We start from the raw sequence: 21,025 nt of genomic DNA on the forward strand, positions 1-21,025 counted from the left end.
TCTGCTGCTTACTGTCTTACAAATACATATAGACATGTATCCACACACATGCATGCAACAAACACAGAACTCTGACACAAATAGCTTAAGTCATAATGATCCTCAAGAATAAACACTACTAACTAGTTCACCAGCTATTTTAGGTGAATTTCACGGACTGTCAGCTGGGAGTTATCACCTGTCTGAGCAATACTTCTTTTTTTGCTCAGTAAGCCTTGCCTCACTTCCCTCATAAACTACAATTCCCAAGGATGCTTCATGGTTGGTACTAAAATGTTTAGCTTTCCCCTTCCCTGACTTTCCCCTTCACTTGCATTTGAAACAGAAATGGAAAAGAAATAAGAAAAAGAAGCTGATTCCAACTGAATTTTGCAGTAACTCTGCATGACTACTATATTAGAGTCTAATATAATTACACACTTTTTCCCCCTGGAAACTAAAAGATACATTTAAATTATACATTTATATATATATATATAGGATATATTATATCATAAGGCATATATCTTTAAGTATGTTCATGGGTGTTTACAAAGGAAAAAGGCAATTGACTTATTTTTTATTTCATTTCTGATTAATTCAGAATTTATAAAAATAAAACCTAGCATCTGAATAAATAAGAAATAAGATGTACAAATTATAGGGCTTTACACTGTTCTGTACAAAAATTGTCACTAAAAGTAGCTTTTCCACCTTGGAAAAAAAATGGAAAAATACTGTTTTCGTACTTACCATCAGTGACTGCTTGAAAATATACAGGAATTTTAGTTAGCAGGAAGTGAGACAAAGATTGATTCTTTGAGGACATCTCAAAGAACAATATCAAAACCAAACTCCCACAGTACTGAAGCACTCAGAAAAAGGATATTAAAAGGCTTACCAGGGCCTCTGATTTGATTGTTGGCCTGACCACGAAGTTTGGGTCAGGATGCAGCATAACTGGTTTAGAGACTATTGGCACCCCTGGATGACGCTGGGTAGGTGGACTTGGAGCAAGTTGCTATGGAGTTAATTTAAGAAAATTACAGTTTACAACCTAATTTGTGCAAATCCATCATTTCACCAAGACTCTTCAATTCAAGTGGTTTATCATAATGAATTTAAGGACACTAATACAAAACAGAGCTGACAGAATTATTTTAACTAAGGCTTACAAAGTCAACAAACCAAAACACAGGTTATCTTATATCCAAGTGGTAGCTTTTCACCTAAATTCTGGCTTCACCAGAAAGATTTTTCCATAATCTCAGCACTGCTTTTGGCATTTTTCCCATCAAGGCAACAAACTGAATGAGAAGTTACAGGGGAAAAAACCCAAAACTGCTAAAGTTGAGTGTAAGAACACAGCAAACCCAAAATAAGATTTTAACTAATCCATGGCTAAATAAATCTTTTAAGATGAAATTCAGCAGGGCTGCAGCAAACAGCTTTCCATAAGAAATTTCAAGTTAAATTGTCTTGATTTAACAGCAAGGCTTTGTTAGGTCAATTCCCTGCCCTTGACTCCACAAAGTAGAGATACCCAGAGACCTCATCGTTCAGCATGTCCTAGTGCAATCCTACACTTCTCACTCAGCCAAAACTCCCACTGACACTTTTAGTCAAGAAAAGAGTTCAAAACTGAGTCCTGTGGGTTCAGTTTCTGACTTAGCCCCAGCAACTCTAGGGACACTTTTCTCAATGTTTCTCATAGGAAATGTGATGTATTCCAGAGATCATTCTTATGGTACAAGCTGTAACCTCTGAAATTATTTATCTGCTTCCAGCAAATGGGTTAAGCCACTTTCTGGATTTGGTTTTTTGTTTATTTTGTGTGTGTGTGTATTTTTCCCCTGTGGGCTTGTTTCCCCCCATCCTTTCCTTTCTTAAACAATTTTTTAAAAAGTCTGAATCAGATATTTTAAAGTCCCTGTGGATATCACTTAACTAATGTTGTTCCACACTGCAAAATACATTAAACATTCTGAACTTAGAAGAACCAGAATCAACAGATTCACAGATACCAACTTGTTAAATATCACTGGAATGGGATGATTTCTCCTGGAGTTGCACAATTTAGCAACAGATTTTTCTAGATGCCAGAATGGATGTCTGATCATGAAAAGTCAGTGCAAAGAGATGTCAAACAAATGGTGGTTCTGAGATCAAACTTGCATCTTAGCATCCATTATATTTAAAAGGTAGTTTGAACCTAGCAATTTTTGCCTTGATGGAAGAACAAAGCACATGTGCTGTGACACAGAGACATTCACAACATGCAAATATTGACTGCATTTTGCTAAACTGTTGAAATACAAAATCCTTGGACCATTAGGAGTCACTTCCATCATTTGTACTTCCAGCACAGCAACATATCCACACAGATCATTCCCTGTGCTGAGTTTTAAATAAATTATCCCTGCAGAGTGAAACCTTTGGCAGCTCCTTGTCATTATCACTGCATGGGAAGTTCATGAAACCACAGCCATGATAAACAGCTCGTGACATACCAGCGGGTTGCTTGACACAGGGGACACTTGGCCAACGTGGGAGGTGTTTCTTACAACCTAAACAGCAACACACTTCGTACTGGGTTCACATAAAGTGTAAAGCTAATAATAATTTTTTTCAGAAACAGACAATTCATACTAGATATTTTAACAGCTAGTTCTCAAGAATGTCTCTGACAGGATTTTATTCCTTTTGTCAGGTTTTGTTCAAGCTGAATTGGAAATTAAATTATCTGAGTTAAAACCAAAAATGGAGCAACATAGCGAACATGTACCAGCTTGAGTAATATTAGAGAAATGAACTTATGGGACAACTACAGTTGTCTTATTTTTTGGCTTTAGCAGGCATAAACACGAGATCTTTAATCCACAGCCACACAAATGTACTGCTTTTGCTTATCTGTGGGGTTAAAAACTGCCTTTGTAAAAGGTAGCAAGAATAAATTGTCAAGCTTTGGATTTTTCTTCCATTTCTGAAACAACATCAGATATATTGAATTATCTATTTATAAACAAAGCAGCTTTGGCTCAATTAATTTTACTAAGAGCCTAGTTATTTCCTCATATACAGTAATTATATTCAGTGAAAACTGACATCAATTTCAAAGACTAGGTTATTTGTTGTTACCCAACATATTTTTCTTAATTATTAATTTATTTTCTCTAACACAGCTAGCAGTGACAAACCATCAGAAACAGGTATTAGATTACATTGATTTGGGGTCAGATAAGTATGGCAGTTCCTATATTACTCCTTCTGTCTGAATAGTCTCTGTTCTCTTTAAAAGAGTGTATTTCTCTTCTCAACACAAGTATTTTGTACACTTGTGTCATTTCATGTCATTTTTATTTTGCAAATAATATAGGAAATCTGCTATCCATAAGAACATATGATATTTTCATTTCAGTAGATTTAGCACATTCTTGGCACTCCAAATGAATGAACCACATAGATCAAACACTATCAGAGGTCCACATAAGTTTACAAGAGATTCATGGGTCAAATCAGGGCAATTATTCACAGAAAGAATCTACCAGTTTCCACCAAAAAGGGATAAATGTGCATATCTTTCCCCACCCAAGGAGAATCATGCAAATACAAAGACTATTTAGTAAACATGCAAAACCCCCAAAACCCAACAGTGCAGTCACTCAACCCATGCAGAAAACTGTATAGGAGAGAAGTGACCATATGGGATCCTCTTCTGCTGCTTGAAACAAGTAAGCAGCTTTTGCCAAAAGAACAAGTACATGATTCTCACTACAGTGCTTAGCAAAGGGAATTATGATGAGTCAGCTGCCATTTCTTTCCTAAAGTGAGATTTGGCACATGATTTCTTTTATTTGATCCTCTTTTGAACTCAGATTGCAATAAGGAGAAAGTCAATGTTTTCTCAAAGTGCAGAAAGTCAAACCAGGGTACCAGCTCTTGCTTTTTTTGTTTCACGCAGTTTTGACCTTTTAAAAGTTAGACCTTCTGACTTTAGGCCAATTTTCTTTGTCCACTCTTCTCACCTAACAAAGCAATTTGATGACACATTTAAAGAACTTCTACAAGTAATTTCCACTGCAGGGATACTTTTCTCAAATTTGACAATGAATTAAATCTGCTGCCTGCAATAGCTTTTTAAAGTTTTTAATCACTTAAGTCCAAACAACCTTTTTTTTAAACTGATACATTCTGCTTAGTACATCTGCAGGTAATAGGGTTAACAAGGTATGCAAGCAGGAGAGCAAACACCTCCTGATTTACATTTAAAAAATATTGAAACAAAACTACCTCTAGACTGCATTCACTACTGAAAAAATGAAGAAACCACCCCATTCCCTCCTTTGACATTGCAAGGGGCAGAAGGGTAGCTCCAGTGGACAAAGAGGGTGATGGATCAGGGCAGGGAGGCACGCAGGGGAACAATAAAGGTGCATGCATCCAAACAGATCCCGAGGTCACCTGGGAAGCTGGTGTTACCAACAGGGCTGGACCTCGTGGAGCATTTGAGGCAGGAGGTGGATGAGCTGGCAGTGCTGGGGTGACAGTGGGGGGTGGTGGTGGCGGAGGTGGCAGCGGCGCACGCTGTTTGGGTTTGTCAACTTCATCTAAGTTGATGTCATCAAGGTCTGTGGTGTGCAGCTGCAGGCCCCCGGCAAAGCGCCGCATCGAGGTGGCAGGGGGAGAGGCAGAGGGACGGCCGCTCGCCAGCTATGGGCAACAGAACAGAAACCTGCCTCAACACTTGAGAGGAATGGGCAGCCCTAGGACACTGCTCAGGCCAACTGCTCCTCCACAGGAGAGCTTCGCTTCTCCCATATACACCAACGTTTTCTCTGAAAGCCTTTCCAAAAGCACTCCTTGGGATTCCAGTTCAAAAAGAAGAAAAAAAGGAGTGACATGACAGCAGCTGCTGGGGTAAGGGGCTCGAGAAAGAATCCCCCACAAAACCCCAACGACATGAAGTTTTCAGAAGGCAAAATCACAGGACAAAGCAAGATAACACAACTTTTGCCTCTCTGGCTCTTATGAGGAGAAAGGAAGAATTGCTCCTCATGAAGGTGATTATTTGAAAGAAAATAATCAAAGACAGGCCTTGAGAGTCTATGTTGCTAAAAAAAGGGAAAGGGGTTAAAGTTGTGTTAACATAACCACACATTAGTACAAGAAAGGAAACCACGCTTAAGCAGCTATCAAAACAAAAATTTAGTGTGCTATTAAATTCACAACCTCAAGGGGCTTGATATCTTATAACTTATGTTAATCCACAAGGGGTTTGAGATTTTATAATTTATGTTAATCCACACCAGATCTATTGGGGTACTAAACAACTTCAGAATGCAATGAGAAGCTCATCCAAAAAAATAACAATGTGTGTGAGGAAGGCATCTACATATGCTGTTGGAGTTGCTACCATTTCTTTTATCAGTGATCCAGCTGGAGTATTTGAGAAAATTCAGTCATTTTGCTATTTTGTAGACTCAGCTCAGGAAACCTTAAATAGATAATCCGTCTGACAGACACATTCATCTTGTTCTAATATGGCTACATGTCCCTCAGTGGGTGACACTTTGCACATTCTTCTTATCTAACATGCTCACCTCCTTGTGCTGAAAAATTGCTATTTCTTTGGCAGAGGTTGAGATCTTGAATGCTTTTGCTCCTAAGAAACAGTTTCAACCTGTAGCACCTGAATATCTTTCAGCTGCATTTACCCCTAAGGAGCACTCAGGTTTTGTGTTTTACAAGTTTTAACTGCTTGGGTAGAAAAAAAATCACATTAGAGCAATTACATAGAATGGAATTTTTTATAGTATGGTAATTATATATAATGGATGGAGCAAACACAACACAGAGCATTGGTCTTAAATCCAGGTTGAGCTCTGAAAATACGACAGTGTTTGTAATCTGTAACGATTCTTCTTACTTTACAAAGGAGGACAAAGTTCTAGCAGAACACAGGCTGCCAAGTTTGGATAGTGAGAGAAAACCTCTGCATAATCATTCCACTAAAGACCTGTACTAAAAAACCACATGGATCTGAGCCTAGGGCCATGAGGAACAAAATATCAGCTGCCTTTTTTTTTTCCAGAGCTGCTCCACGCTGACCTGAAGGAAAATCATGCAAGATCGTTCCCCAAGGTCCCTTTTGTGGTTGCAGTTTCTTGGGGATCCCATGAGAGCTCAGTAGATTGCAGTGTTCCTCTTGGAAGCGGCTTTCCTTGGAAGACAGCCAGAGCAACAGGATGGTGGGAAAGCCTCACCACACGTCCAGAACCATCAGGCTCTAAGGAACAATCACTTTCTGCAGCTCCCCTGATTAAAGGGGACTACTTAAAGTACAAGCCCAAACCCTATTCCTTGGGAGTTTTGTATCTTTTTGTAATTTTCTTATCCTGATTCTTTATTTCATACAATAGAAGGAAGCTTCCAAGAGCTCATAATCAATGATGCTCTTATATTCACATGATACTAATAAATATAGCTGGATCCAGCTTTAGTTACTGGTAGCATGTCCCACCTAGCCCAAATATTTCATGAGACAATAAAATTGTTAATTTAATAGTGATTATAGAGTTAAAAAGGACAATATACAATCAGTTCATTAAAATAATGTTTAAATTTTCATAAACTATAGGAAAAGCAAGTAAGTAATCAATTATTGACTTTTTCCCCCTTCCCTTAGAAAGGACTGAGGGGGAAAGACCAAGACAGATTTTTTTTCACTGGTAAAGCCTGCTGCTTTTAGGAGACAACTTTCAGTTATTTAGAGATCATGCAATATATGGAAAAGCTAGAATTTTACCTCAGGAGACTCATTCTCCACAGAGGAGATCTGTTCTAACCGTGTTTGACAAAGTCTTTCCACCCAGTGCTGAACCTTTTCTGATTCTTCCAGATCTTCTCGTTCTGTCTCAGATACCTTGACCACAACATTGGTGCATTAGAAAAAGTTATAGGTATGGTCATAAGACAAATATGTTTCAAAAGAATGAAATGCCACCTAAAATAGTTTTAAAAATAATAATACTTTTAAGAATGATTTCCTATTTTGCTGTTTTTCAGTAAATTCATCACTACATATCATATACAGAGATATGCTCATTTGGACGAAAGCTGACTAGAAATCAGCAAATTTGGCAACAGAATTTTGCAGTACAACAGTTTTAAAAATTTCCTTATCTTTGAAATAATTAAACAAGTGTCCTGCTAAAGTAATTCTACTAAAAATCCATTTAATTTTCTTTCAATATAGTCTTGCACTTGATAGATCACAACATACCTCTTGCACAAGACGATTTATTTTCAATTGTTTTTCTTTCTCCAGCATTCCTTCTTTCTCTTTGGCAAGTTTTTGCTCAAACTCCATTTCCTTTTTGTTCTTCTTCTGTTCACAAAAACTATCACTTTTTGACTTCTTTCGTTCTTTCCCTTTCTGGGAAGGTTTTGTAAGAAAAACTTTTACATCAGCTAAAACCACCAGAAACTTCAATCTTGGTACATGAGTGTCTGCCTTGAAAACTTAATTACAGTCTACGCAAGTATGGGTATGGTTTTTTAAAAGAAAATCCAAAGTTCCTTTACCCAGCAATTTGCAAGAAATTCAAACTTTTTGGAGGGCTTGTGCCCCCTAACATAAGCTGGATGAGATCAGAGAATTCAACTTTTTTGTTCCTCTGCAAAGTTACAACTTCAGGGCGCACAGGCCCACTACAAAACTTTGAATATTCAAACAGTTCTGGTTGTAACTTAAATTGCCATCTCTCTGTTTTGGCATTTATATATAAATATATGAATGATTGCTTTCAGGTGACAGATTCTCATGTATAGGTAGATGTGCATAGTCCATGCATACAACAGCTTCATGCATATGCCCTAAAATCAGCATGGCATCCCCTAATAAAATTGAAATAAGGAATTGTAAAGGAAAGGTTTAGATCAGTGCAGAAACTGAGTTGCTTCCAAGAACTGCATCACAAAGACCATGTAGCTCCTACAAGCACTGAATAAAATCTACTCAGATGAGTTAAATAATACAGCACAAAGTGACTCTAAAATTTTAGATGTAGGACACAAAGGGAAAAGCTACATAGTCTTTTGGAAGCCTCTGTTCCTGTTGTCTTCAAAACACACACTGCTCCTTATTTCTTCTTTAGTGATGTCACATTTCTGCTGCCCTTTCACATTTGTACAGGTAGGACTTAGTTCATTTTGGAAATGCCATGTTCTCCTTCTATTTATGAAAAGTAAAACAGAGGAGCAGGTGGCCACTTATAGGCAATTACTGCCACAGCCAGAAAGGCTGTGCTTAGGTTTGATTTTATTCTTCTCATCAGCAGCAGCTATTGACTTTTCTTGCTTTGAATTCCTAAAACCACCACAAACTGCTTCACATTAAATAGTGTTATTTGTCTTCCTTTCACTTTTTGCACGTTAATATTGATAAAGCCTTGGAGAACAGACATTTTCCCTGGCAGCTACAGAAGCCAAATCCCCCAGTCAAGCAGCTAACTGGAACTTTGTACTGCTGAGTTCAGTGGGATGTGGTGTATTGCTTCATGGTTACATGGTGGTGTTGTTTTAGGGAGGGGAACAGGGGGAAAAGGAACCCCAAAAACATTGGAAATAAACCTTAACTAAAAAAAATCTAGCTTTTCACACTAATGTTTTAACATAAACCTAATTCTGTGGTCTATTTTGTTCAGGGCTAATTAGTTTTTACCTTAACAACAATTGCCAATATAATCCTCTTAAAAATTCAAAGATATGTTTAGTACTGTCTGCTAGATGTAACATCAGGCAGGCCAACTAGCTAGGTGTCAACATTTGAATAATTACTGAATTCAAAGGCCCACAAGCCAAAGTCTTCTAGAACATGAACATATATCTGAGTGTCTTAGCTGCACTCACAGCATTCAGATGCAACAGGATGATTCATCCTTTCCTACAATTTTCCCCATGGATTCAGTTTACTTCCTATTATAGACATTTTTAGTGCAGAGTGAAATATTGTTTTTAAAACAAACAAAAAATCATTAGCAATAGGCAGTAAGATAGAAATTCACCACTGCCAAAAGCAAATGATTGAAAATAAAATCTTTTCAAGCTTCCAGTGCACACAGTGTGGTAAAGTTCAACAGGAATTATGTTAAGATAATTGGTATATGAAGAGGTAGTCGGGCATTCTCTAAACTATAATTCTCAGTAGCAACCCCAAATATTACCCTCTTTGAGTGAAGTTTCCAGAGCATGCATTTATAATTTTCACATAAAAATCCCAATTGCCCTGGCTTTCACACAGGTTACAGATCCATGATGATTTACAGTCACTAGCAGTACAAAAAGCTATTGGAATGCACCATCTTCTCCTGATCTATTTTAAGGGGAGCAGGTCTATCCTGGGCACACAGAAGGTCAAAGTAATAGTCCTAAACAGTGACACAAATACTTCATCTATCAGAAACAATCCTGACCTCCTCTGAAACCTTGAGTTCTTGCCAGATACACACACAAAATCTTCATGGCACTTTTACCACAGTTAATTAGCAAAAAACCACCACTAAAGCACACAACACAACAGCAATCCCTCTATAATATGGCTATATGAATTGCAAGAAATAAAGGAAGCAACAGCAAGTACAAAATATTAATTGAAACTCTCATAAATTGAAATTGCAATACTTCAGCAGTATTCCATACAGAAGTATTCTATCAGCTTAAAGATTTTTAACTTTTTTTTGCTCATATGTGCATGCCTACAAGCCTTTTGCCTTCAGTACTCCTCCTCCAAGGAGATTTGCAAAAGTATAACTGGATAATTTTTGTCTCTACTGTTTTTATATACACATGATTCTGAGGACTTTTGGAGAACATGAAGACATGCATGGCCCACCTGTAATAAACACCTGCAAAGTACTGTTCTACAATTCCCTCTGCACATGGCAGAACCCAGAGCCTGAAGGATTCAAAAGGATAAAGCCCAGACATATGCATCCCAAAGGCATCTTAATTTGTGCACACATTTAAAGAAGAAGCATTTGACTATAAAGAATGCTTACTAATAGCAGAGAAGAAGAAAAATAAGGAATTCCAATCCAAACACACACAGCAAACAAATTCACGTTTCAAACTTTGTACCTTACGGATTGTGGGAAATTTCCCTTCATACCGATAAAACCATCCAAAAGCTACAAAAAATAAAGGAAAAGTTGTTTTTTGAAGAAAAGCCAAGGACAGGTTCATACTTAGACCAATCCATGCTGATATGTGTAACTGATTAAGATTTATTTGAAGGCGCAACACCAGAGGTTTGATATTACATGACAAGTTCTTAGCTAAATTCTTGATAAATTGTTCTAGAACATTTAGTCATAGACTTCCCTTATTTTAATGATACATATTTTATGCCAAACAAAGAAAATGCAACAAGTAATCTTCATGCAGAACCACACACGCCATGTGCATTGCTAGGATTTTTATGGTCAAACTCCTACTTTACAGTAGTTTTAGCAAGCCTTATGAAAGTTAACCAGGTATTCAAACTCATTCAAATTTGTGGCAGAACATGGCTTTTGAGGAGATATGAAAAGCTCCATTTCCCAGGACAAAATATTTCAAGCCAAGTGCATAACTATTATAAAATATATTGCTAAGTAAAAACATACAAAAGAATATGTTACCATAACTTTATATAAGAAACACCGCTCACACAGAGCACACGATACAGTCCATGTTTCTGGAGAGTTGTTAGATTTCATATCAAGGTTATCTTTAGATGCAATGGCAGCAGCAGTGTTAAAATCTTTCCTCATTTACTAAAGGACCACACAAATTGCTCTGGGAAAACCAAATGGTCAGTTGCATGTCAAGACTGACTGTCAGGAGGAGGTGAGACACAGGAAGAATCTGAATCAGGATAGGAAGTCAGGGCTGAACGGCAAACCTGTTTGTCCTGCTTCACGTTCACTTCATCCATGTCATTTGTTTCAAGTTCATCATGTGCAAGTCCCTTTAAGTCTTCTAGAGAAACAAAGGAGGAAAGGGGTGAGGGGACAGAAGTGACAGTAACTGGGGGTTCCCATGAAATGAAAAAGAGATCAGTAATGTGTGACTAGAAGTTTCCATGAAACAAAAATCATAGTTAGTGATGGGATGTTTTTCTACAGAATTGATTAAAAAAAAAGGCCCTACTTAAAATAATCTCCAACCTCCTCCAGTCCTGAAGAGCTAATAGGATCTGCATGTGAACAACTGGTCTGCTATGTGGTGAAGGGAAGCCTGAAGAGTTCAGTGGCTTTTCCTGTAACAGAACCATCAGCAGACTTGCCCAAAGTCACACACAAAATAATATAATAAAATGATATCAGGTTAGGAATCGGCCCAGGTCTCCTACGAATTATGCAACAAGAACTTTCCACATTTTTCTTTGTACAATACAAATTTAGTACACTCTCCACATACAATTTGCAGCTTCCAATTTAGCTTAACTGCCAGCTAAGCTCCAACTCTAATTCCCTTTAGACAAGTAAATCAGAAAGCCAGCAGCATCCTGGGCTGCATCAAGAGCAGCAGGGCAAGGGAGGGAGGTCTGCCCCTCTACTGTACTCCATAAGACCCCTCCTGGAGTGTTGTATCCTGTTCTGGAGCTCCCAATATAAGATGGAATGCCTGGACCTGTCAGAATGGGTCCAGCAGAGGGCCATGAAGATGATCAGAGAGCTGGAGTCCCTCTACTATGAGGAAAGGCTGAGGGAGCTAGGGCTGTTCAGTTTGGAGAAGAGAAGGCAGCTGGGAGACCTTAGGTGAGTCTTTTGGTACCTAAAAGGGGCCACCAGAAAACTGAAAAGGAACTTTTTAAAAGGGCATGCATGTAGTGACAGGAAAAGGGAGAATGGCTTTCAACTAAAAGAGGATAGATTTAGATTAGATGCTAGGAAGAAATTCTTTACTGTGAGGCACTGGAGCAGGTTTCCCAGGGTAGGTAGTGAATGTCCCATCCCTGGCAGTGTTCAAGGCCAGGCTGGATTGGACTTTAAGCAACCTGATCCAGTGGAAGGTGTCCCCATCCATGGCAGGGGGTTGGAATAAAGAGATCTTTAATATCCCAAGCCAAATTGTGAAAAGGCTGACAGATAAACACTGAACAGAAGCAACATGCAAAATAGTGCACCAAATCCCCAAGGTTGATGCTTCAGACCATTTCTTAGTAAGCCTTATTATTTTTATTTTTCCTGCTGCTGATTGTTGAAAACCACGACTATGTGAACGGATGTAGATTTTGCAAGATAGATACCTGTTAAATAAGAATTATTTAATTGATTTATCATATGCTTCCAGTCTTCCAAAAATAATCAATTCATAGCAACCTTTACTTGGAGACAAAACTAGTGGTATATTCCACAGAGCTCAGTGATGTGTCTGAGACAAATGGAAGGAGGCAATTTGACATCAATTACTTACTTTTGTGTTTGGAACGAGGGGCAGAGTGCACTTCTGCAGTTACAGTTTTTAGAGACTTGGGTGGTTCTTTCGGACCCCAGTCTTCTTCCCACTCCTTTTTAAATTTCTCTTCCTCTGCTGTTATCCTAGAGGAAACAAATGCAGTTAGACATTGAGTACAAACTCAGCATCATCAGTATATATTCATTACCATTATAATTTTTCAGTGTATCTGTTTTTTCTCTAGAATACAAAGCATAATAAACTGCTCCTTCCTCATCACTAAATTCCTTTCATCAATTTGTTTCACTTACTAAGCTACTAAGACAATTTGCTAAATACAGTGTAAGATATTCTTATTTAGTATTTCGACTTCTAAGGCCTGTTATATAAACACCAGCACAGATACTAAGCCATGAGTGACACACTACAGTACTGACTCTCACCTTAAATGAAGTAAAACACATCTCTCATTTTGCAATTTTTTCATTTTTAGGACTGGAATTACTTACTAGAAAAACTGAAACACTGAATGACAGAATAGCAACCATACATGTAAATCAGATGTCACAATGGCAAATAATACCAAAAAAAATATCACTCCAATATGTGACTCTCTCTATCTTTAAAACTATTTTGATGATTGCTTCCTAAACACATAGTTCTAGGTTGCCATAAAAAGTGACTCTTCCCCAAAAGAAATAAATACTGTTGGAACAGAACCCATATTAAATTCTGTATTTTAGGAAAAAATCAAAAAAGAGAGGAGAGGGGAATAGAGAGGTACAGATAGAGAATGGGGGTGCTGCAGGGAGCGTCACAATTCAGGACAAGAGCATGCAAAAGAAGTAAATTACCTAGCATTGCACTTTGATCAGAGAAAAAAGATGTTTCAAGCAAAAATTCAGCAAGTACCAACTATGTCACAGTAGAAGTGCTGAATAACCTGACAACATGCAGCTTCATATATGTTGCCTTAAATAATCCAAGATCTGTTCTTGATAATAGCTTGCCTTGAACTGATTTTTGCGGTGCCAAAATTTACGAGGTCTTAGATACATATGAATCTATATTTGGATTATCTTTTGCCTCTCTAAATTAGCTAAAGTAAATTGAAAAAATATTCACATGGTGTCAAAACACTCTTAAATATGTAGTTGAGCTCACTATTTAAATTTAGAGGCATTGTCAGGGAACAATGGACAGAATGTTTTTTCATTTAATTTTAGTTTTTAAAAGTTGGTGTTACAATGTAAATTGCAATACATAGAGTTAGGGACCTCTGCCATTTAGGGACATATGAATTTTTTTTCAAATTTAAGATACCAAAAAAGGGCACAGTGACTTTATACAAGGAACTCCTGCAGAAAGGATTCTTAAAAGAAGGCAAGGCATAATACTCAGAAACAATTAATACAGAAAAACATTGTATTTTAGCCTGCCACAACTGCTCATTAAATATCAGCTTTAGATTTCATCTAGGTTCCTGTGCTACCATTCTCCCTCTTCCTCACCCAGGAGTTTGACACCAACTTAACAGTTTGGATTGTGATATGGAAAAGCTAAAAAATGCCTGAGCAACACTTAAAAATTATACAAGGAAGTATAAAGCTGTGCTAGACTTTATACTGAGCAGCCCTCAGGGCATGAAAGCCCTCCCTGAGTGAGTAAAGCTGCTCTTAGTGCAGAACAACACAGCAGACATCCAACCTCCATTATAAGAGACAGGCAATCTAGATTTGGGGAACAGAATCATCCTTCACCTGTGATGGCCTGCTTTTATAGCAGCTTTTGGCTATTGCAGGAATTTCTATATAGGCCACAAATAAAGAACAGGATGTTATCAACTCCCTGGGATCAGAAAAGGGAAATGCATAAGAATTCATCCATGTGCTGCTGTAGAGCCCCCAGCAGGACTGCCAGAAAATTTTTCTCTTGTGACAGCTTGGGAATATATTTCTTTATACACCTTATAAATTCAGAATTCCCTGCTCTTTTTCTACGAGAAAATTTTGACTAATACAGATACATGAAAAGAGGCCTAAATGTATTAAATTAATTAAAACCCCCTAATATGTCAAATGGGCAAAGCCAAAGACTTGAGGGTCAATCTTAGCCCTAGAAGGCTGAATCAAAACAGATATTATTCTGCAATTTGCCTTTTCATGAAATTTCCCAGCATCATTTAGAAGGAAAGTTAATTACTCTGATAACAACTAGTTAATTTCAAAACTTGCAAATGTAAAAATGCTTTAGTTAAAAATATAGTACTGATCTGTTTCTGAGCAGAACTGCATTTTTTCTCTTAGAATTAATGTAGTGTTTCAGTGACAACAAAGTAGACAAGTTCTGGGGCACAGAATTTCCTTAATCTTAAGTTTCTCTATATATTAATAATACCTTTAAAATAAGTTCTCAACTTCAACTTCACACTGAATTTATTATTGCCTCACATTTATTTCTAATCCTCATGTTTAGAGGTGCTGATTTTCAGATCAGTTTCCTATTCTTTAACTGTGGTGTACTTACTGATATGTACTGGATCCTACATTTAGCTAAATGGAAATACTACACAATTTTATTTGAAAGCAACACGCAGAATGTTTTCAGCCAGATCTAATCTAATACACAAGGAAGAACCCTTTTCCAGGTGGCACATTGCCTGTGTAAGGTTTTTACTCACTGCTCTATTTCTCTGCGATATCTCTCCTCTTCCTCTGCAGCCTTCTGGGAAATCTCCAGCTTTCTTCTATAATAAGTGGAATTAGGACAACATGATAAAAATAGTGCTTTCTGAGTAAGAACCTGAACAAAGTGTGTCAGCATATAGTTAGTTAAAAGTTAAAAACAGTAAATACATTTGTATTGAGGGAAAATGCTCAATTTTCAAAGTCATCTTTGACACTAAAGGTTCAGTACGGTTTCCTAGGAACCCCAAGGACATTCCTGACCACATGGATAATTAAGGGCATATACTCTACTTGATTCTCTGAGTCACTGCCTTCTTCTGAGAAAAGACTATAGTGTGTTTTTGTACAAGTTTAAAATGTCTAACTATCTTGCTAAAAATAAAGCATGAGTGAATAGCATCAGGAAAATAATGAGTACCACACATTGGGGTATGAGAGTCAGGGAGCAGCATGACTCTTCTACTCAAGATGGCTTGAAATGCTATCAGCTTTGAAAGCCCAGAATACCAAGGGCATCATAGGACAAACATTTTATGAACAGAGACCCTGCAAAAGCAAAACAAAGCTAATATAAATTGAGAATCTTCTCACTTTGGTGAGAAATATCACAGAAATAATTATGTGCTCCTGTCTTCCATGCCCTCTCCAAATCCAAGCTAAATTTTTCAGGCTGTCCTATAGTGAGTTCTCACAATCTCTCTTTCTCTTGCTGCTCTTTGATGATTTTGTTGGTCTCCAGCGCAATTCGCTTCTGATGCATTAACTCCTGGCGCTCCAGCTCACGGAGACGTGCTTCTCTTTGCCTTTCTTCTTCAGTCATGAACAGCTCCTTGCCCTGCAATCAAAACCACCACCCCCATCAGTTGTGAAAATACCTCATTAAGGCAGTTCTTCTCAGAAATAATTCAAACCAAATTACACAGTAACACATCTGTGGATGCTGACAGTCTGGTCAGATAAACTTTCCCAGGCATTATTCTGGGGGAGCTTGAGAAAGTTTATCTGATTTTCTCTCTGACCAGACTGTCAGCATCCACAGCACATCTGCCATTTCCTCACATTGCTCTTCCTGAGAAACACACCCTGGAAGATCCTCAAAGACCTGACTGCTTACTCCAAGGAGCTATTCTAGTTTCAGCCTTCAGTTATTATGTACAAAACACTTCAGACAAGGTTTGCAACTACTGAAGTCAGCAACAGCACCATAGGGGTCTTGCCAAATTTATGCTCAGTGTCACTCAGAAAAAAAAAATCACATTATACTTTCTTGAAACCTCACTGGGCAATGAAATGACAGAAAACAGAACACCGAATGATTCCCAACGTGAAGAAAACTACACAGTTACTGTGTTTTAATGCTCTTAATGCCTGGCTGCTGCAGAAACGTGTCATCATTCTGGACCCCAAATATAGGGAATGTATGTCACCAAAACATGCTGCAGTTTATGCATTTCAGTTGGTTTTATGTACTTCAGTTTGTTCAGTTGATGTGTTTCAGTTGGTTCCTGTTTAATTTGCTTTACAATTAAGACACTAGCACTATTTTCTGTTCAAGAAAGCTATTTCTATACTGCTATAGGTAGAACACTCGGATAACGTTAACCTAATTTTCATTTCTGAAATAAAAATCTCATGTTACTTAGGAATGTAGGATTTTTCCTGTCTGTAAAGTGCAAAGTAGACATCTTGAACAAAACCAGGCATTGAGGAATGCCTTTGCACCATAGTAGGGAAACTTTGCTTATGCTATCTGTTCTCCAGTCAAAGATGTCTGTCGAGAAGATGATGCAAGGGGAAGGAGTGAGGGAACAGAGGAGTTCCATAGCAACAATTTTCCATTTTAATGATACCACCCCAGTGATGCATGCTGAGGTAGATCTCATATTTTTAAAGTTGTTAACATAACTGGGTGTTGAAACTAAGTCCTTAGGATGTTGAATTCCTGGAGCCTCATCAACTAACCCAGAATATTTGTTTAAATAATCTCTACAGCGTCTTTGGACAACTTCATCTTTTGTTACTCTAAGAGTAGATCAAATAAACTATCAATTCCTTAATGTGGCTACACAGCATACATGAGCCCTTAGGAAGTAGCTCAAGTGACTTATTAAATCTTTTTTTTTCCCCTATTTAACTCAGTTGCAGGGCAATTTGAAAACATGGTCTTTGATTAGTCTGTGGAACTTGATTATCCTCTTGTATACAACTACACACTTTCTATAAGGATTAAAGCAGTAAAAACATTAAAACATTTATTGAAAGTCACACTGAAGTCAGAGGGAACATTTAATTAATTTCAGCTGGCTTTAGATTAGATCTCAAAGGCTTCAGGTTCTGTTGCACAGAACAGTGGAAATGAAAAATTGAGCAATTTTCAGTGTGTCAATACACTAATGAGATCAGATAAACAGTTACAAAAGGAACTCATTTGGAATAAGACTAAGGCATCAGCTATTCAGGATTAAAAATTATTTGTCTCCAATTCACCTTTCATGTTTCAGCAGAAGCAGATATCTACTAGAACAGAAGCTCTCAAACATGAGAGACCATTACAATAAAGTTAATTTCCATTCCTTGTGAAGGAAATGATTTTGCTTTGGCCCACAATCATGTTTTATTTGACAATACTTGGTGTGGTATGAAAGAATAACATGCCACTCAAAACTGTGCTGGTTTGACAGAGTTATAGATCATATACAGAAACACAGTTTTTGTTTTTATCCATTTATTTTTACCATTTATTTACTCACATAGCTTTACTCATTTCTGCTTACAAATGTTCTGCTTTTACAAATATGCTACTTACAGCGCCTGCTACCACAGAGATAGTCAAAGTACGGCTGCTCTTGAGCACTCTGACAGCCTGAAAATTAAAACAAAAATCAGTGTGAAGGAAGGGATAAATGGCCAGTATAATACTAGTTACCAAGGCTGGAATTTCCAGAACTAAATAGAGTCATAGGTCAGCAAATATCCAAAATCCATGTTCAATACATAACCCCTTGAGCTAATAGCCCAGAATCAGAACATACTTTTTGTGGACAGGAAAACAGGACACATGTTTAATAAGCTGATAACTACAAATCCAGGGAATTAAGAAGACTTTTACCTCTTTGTGATCCACATTAGAAAAGTCCACTCCATTCACCTCAACAATCTGATCACCAACCTAAAGGAATTAATGCAAATTTTGGTACAGATGCTAAGTTAGTACACATATTCAATGAAAACAGAAAGAAATGTGCTTTCTAACACCTTCACACAACAATCATGGGTACTGGCAGAGTGCAAGGGGAACAGACTGGAAACTGGTCAGGCTTGCATACTCCTGCACTGGGATCTGCTATTGCCACTTCTAGGGATCAAATCCTGAGCTTGAAGGAATATTGGTCTGACTCAGGTCCTTCCTGTTCTTACATTTTAGAAAACTAGCTTTGTTTGAAATGTAATCACCAGATATTTCTGCCCTATGGGGAAGAAAACCCCCCTGAATCCTTGGAGTTGTCAATACAAAACAAGAATTCCTTGTGGTACCTACCTTGCAAGGTGGTAAACTCACCTCTAAGCCCACCTCTGCTGAAAGAGAATCTGGCTTAACATTGCTGATAAAAATGCCTGGTTTTTGTGTTGGACCACTGGAAATACTGGAAATGTAAAAAATCCCAAACATTAATTGGATAATATTTATAGAATAATATTTATGAGGAATACATTGTAATACAGTGAGTAGTTTTAGCTGTTTCTTCATAATTTTTTCTTTAGTAATATTTATGGTATTAGCTATAATTCTGAAACAAATACCAAAATTTACCAGTACACACACAGCAGTTTTTCATCCTATTTTTCTATTCTCTACCCCACAAAACTGGTTTAAAAGAAAAAATACTCAATCCTCTGTATTTTGCCTTACATGCTGAAACTTACATGTATGCTGACCTACACTGTCTAATGATACCTGAAAGTGATCAAGCAACACAATGAAGAATTATTAATTATTTGCTGAACTGCAAGACACTGTAAGTACAAAACATGGTTATTTTATTAGGATTACTTATTAGAAGCAAGAAGGATGTTCCATCCCAAGGCCAACATCTAGCTCAGGAACTTTAAGCTGCAGTCTAAGCTGGGCCTAGATACAGAAACTATTTAGTAGATTATATATATTCAACGAGTGATGCTGAGCCACCTCTCCAGGTTTGTAAATTATTTTTTAAAAACCTTTACATCCTCCAAATTACAGGAGAAAAGAGTCCTGATAACTACAACTATATATTTCTAAATATATAAAAAAATCCTACAATATCCCTTCTACTCCAAAACCTCCTTAAGTATTGCAAGGAGTCCAAGAATCCCAGAATCATGTTTCTAAAATCTCTTGCAAATTCAAGATTAATTTTAGGAGCTGGATGCAGCTTTGTGATGGTGTTTTAGCTCTGAAAAGGGTCAGAGAATGCAGAGAGCAAACCTGACAGTGGACAGTGCTGGAATTTGCTATGTCACTGAGCAGCACTTTTAAGTATTTAAAAATGTAAAAGCATTTAAAAGATCCAATTCCATGTCAAGTTGTACTAAGGAACTTTCAGTCCATTTTTTTTTTAATTTTAAATTTTTTTTCTTCATGACAGTACTTTTAACACAGCTACTTACACTTTGCCTAAAAATATGTAATACGTGCCACAGATACCCTACTGTTAGTTTGCCTGCCTGATCCAGCATGGATCTTTATTTTCCTGATATATCCAAGAAGGATGGAAATAAGTGCCTTGAGTGTCTCCTTTAAAAAACAGTGACACTAAATAAAAAACGTGTACCCACCTGCATCCCATGCCTTTTGTACCAATCAAGCTAATGAAGACTTTCTTCTCTTTACTGTCTCTCCCTCCAGAAGAAGCAAGTCCAGCAACACTGCCCTTTCCTTCCTGTAGAGGGATTAAACAACGCTGCAGATGTTAATTCTGTCTTGAATTTGTATCAAGACTACTATAAAATTTCATGTAGCCAGGATGAATCCCAGCCAGCATCAAGATAAGATTCAAGGTCCTATTCAAGGCTCCAAGGTCCTATCCTGATAGAAATGAAAGTGAGGTAGAGTAATTTCAGTGGAGCTGCATGGCTGAGGTGAAAGACTGAACTTATCTGTTTTCAGAAGATTACTTAAATAGTCAAATTTTTTCTTCAGAAAGGAGTGGAGGAAAATTAGAGGAAAGTGATATGGAAAAATAATAATTTAGATTATTGCTCCTTGACAAAAGGGTTGGAGAAATACATGATAAGGCTCACTATTTAAGTAAGTCTTTCTTCCTGAAAGCAAAATAACAGTAATTGTGGCATTTCTTTTCACTTCTGCAACCCTTAGAAGTCACTTGCATTCAAAATAGTAATTCCTCCACTAATATGCCTAAAATAGGCCAAATAATCTGATAAACATTTATGCAGTAGAACTACAGCCTGGGAAGTTAATAAACTCAAGCAAAATGAAGAAGCAATTAATGAGTAAAAGCAATTTCATTTGTGTCCTGCCCTTTCCTTACCTAATAGCTCTAGAATCATTTCATAGCACAAAATATGTTCCTCACAGAATACTTTCAACAAGATATTGCATTATAGTAATGCATCAATAGATTCTCTGATAAGATCAGAGGAGAAAGTGTTTCAGAACCATTACAGATTCCCAGAAGACATTTAACAAAATATTGATCTCTCACCCCAGACTCTGACACAAACTGATCCACATATTGCCATTTAAGGGGTTCGTCTGGTGAACTGAAAGGAAAAAATAATTTAAACAATGGGACAAAATAAATGTCAATGTATTCCAGAAGCTACTTTGGAATAGAGCCTTCTGTTTGGCATCCACAACTTTCTTTGGATAGCATTCACATTTGGTTTATTTTCAAGCAATTTAAACAGAACATTAA

At 37.4% G+C, this 21,025-nt stretch overlaps 1 protein-coding gene across 3 annotated transcripts in view; it reads right to left on the reverse strand.

Moving 5' to 3' along the window:
• The window catches only part of USH1C (USH1 protein network component harmonin), a 47,576-nt gene that overhangs the window by 12,911 nt on the left and 13,640 nt on the right, over nucleotides 1–21,025 (reverse strand). For 2 of the 3 annotated variants that reach the window (XM_077179870.1, XM_077179869.1), the window contains exons 7-15: nucleotides 20,813–20,870; nucleotides 19,923–20,026; nucleotides 18,667–18,751; nucleotides 18,217–18,276; nucleotides 17,914–17,970; nucleotides 15,800–15,942; nucleotides 15,101–15,166; nucleotides 12,439–12,563; nucleotides 10,922–10,998 (exon numbers count right to left, since the gene is read on the reverse strand). In XM_077179870.1, the coding sequence (XP_077035985.1) occupies nucleotides 10,922–10,998; nucleotides 12,439–12,563; nucleotides 15,101–15,166; nucleotides 15,800–15,942; nucleotides 17,914–17,970; nucleotides 18,217–18,276; nucleotides 18,667–18,751; nucleotides 19,923–20,026; nucleotides 20,813–20,870 (775 nt within the window). Of the gene's footprint in view, nucleotides 1–7,261; nucleotides 7,415–10,116; nucleotides 10,167–10,921; nucleotides 10,999–12,438; nucleotides 12,564–15,100; nucleotides 15,167–15,799; nucleotides 15,943–17,913; nucleotides 17,971–18,216; nucleotides 18,277–18,666; nucleotides 18,752–19,922; nucleotides 20,027–20,812; nucleotides 20,871–21,025 lie in introns of all 3 variants that reach the window. The other variant, XM_077179871.1, reaches the window with a different exon arrangement.

Source organism: Agelaius phoeniceus, chromosome 6 (assembly GCF_051311805.1).
Source record: "Agelaius phoeniceus isolate bAgePho1 chromosome 6, bAgePho1.hap1, whole genome shotgun sequence".
Taxonomy (NCBI): Eukaryota; Metazoa; Chordata; class Aves; order Passeriformes; family Icteridae; genus Agelaius; species Agelaius phoeniceus.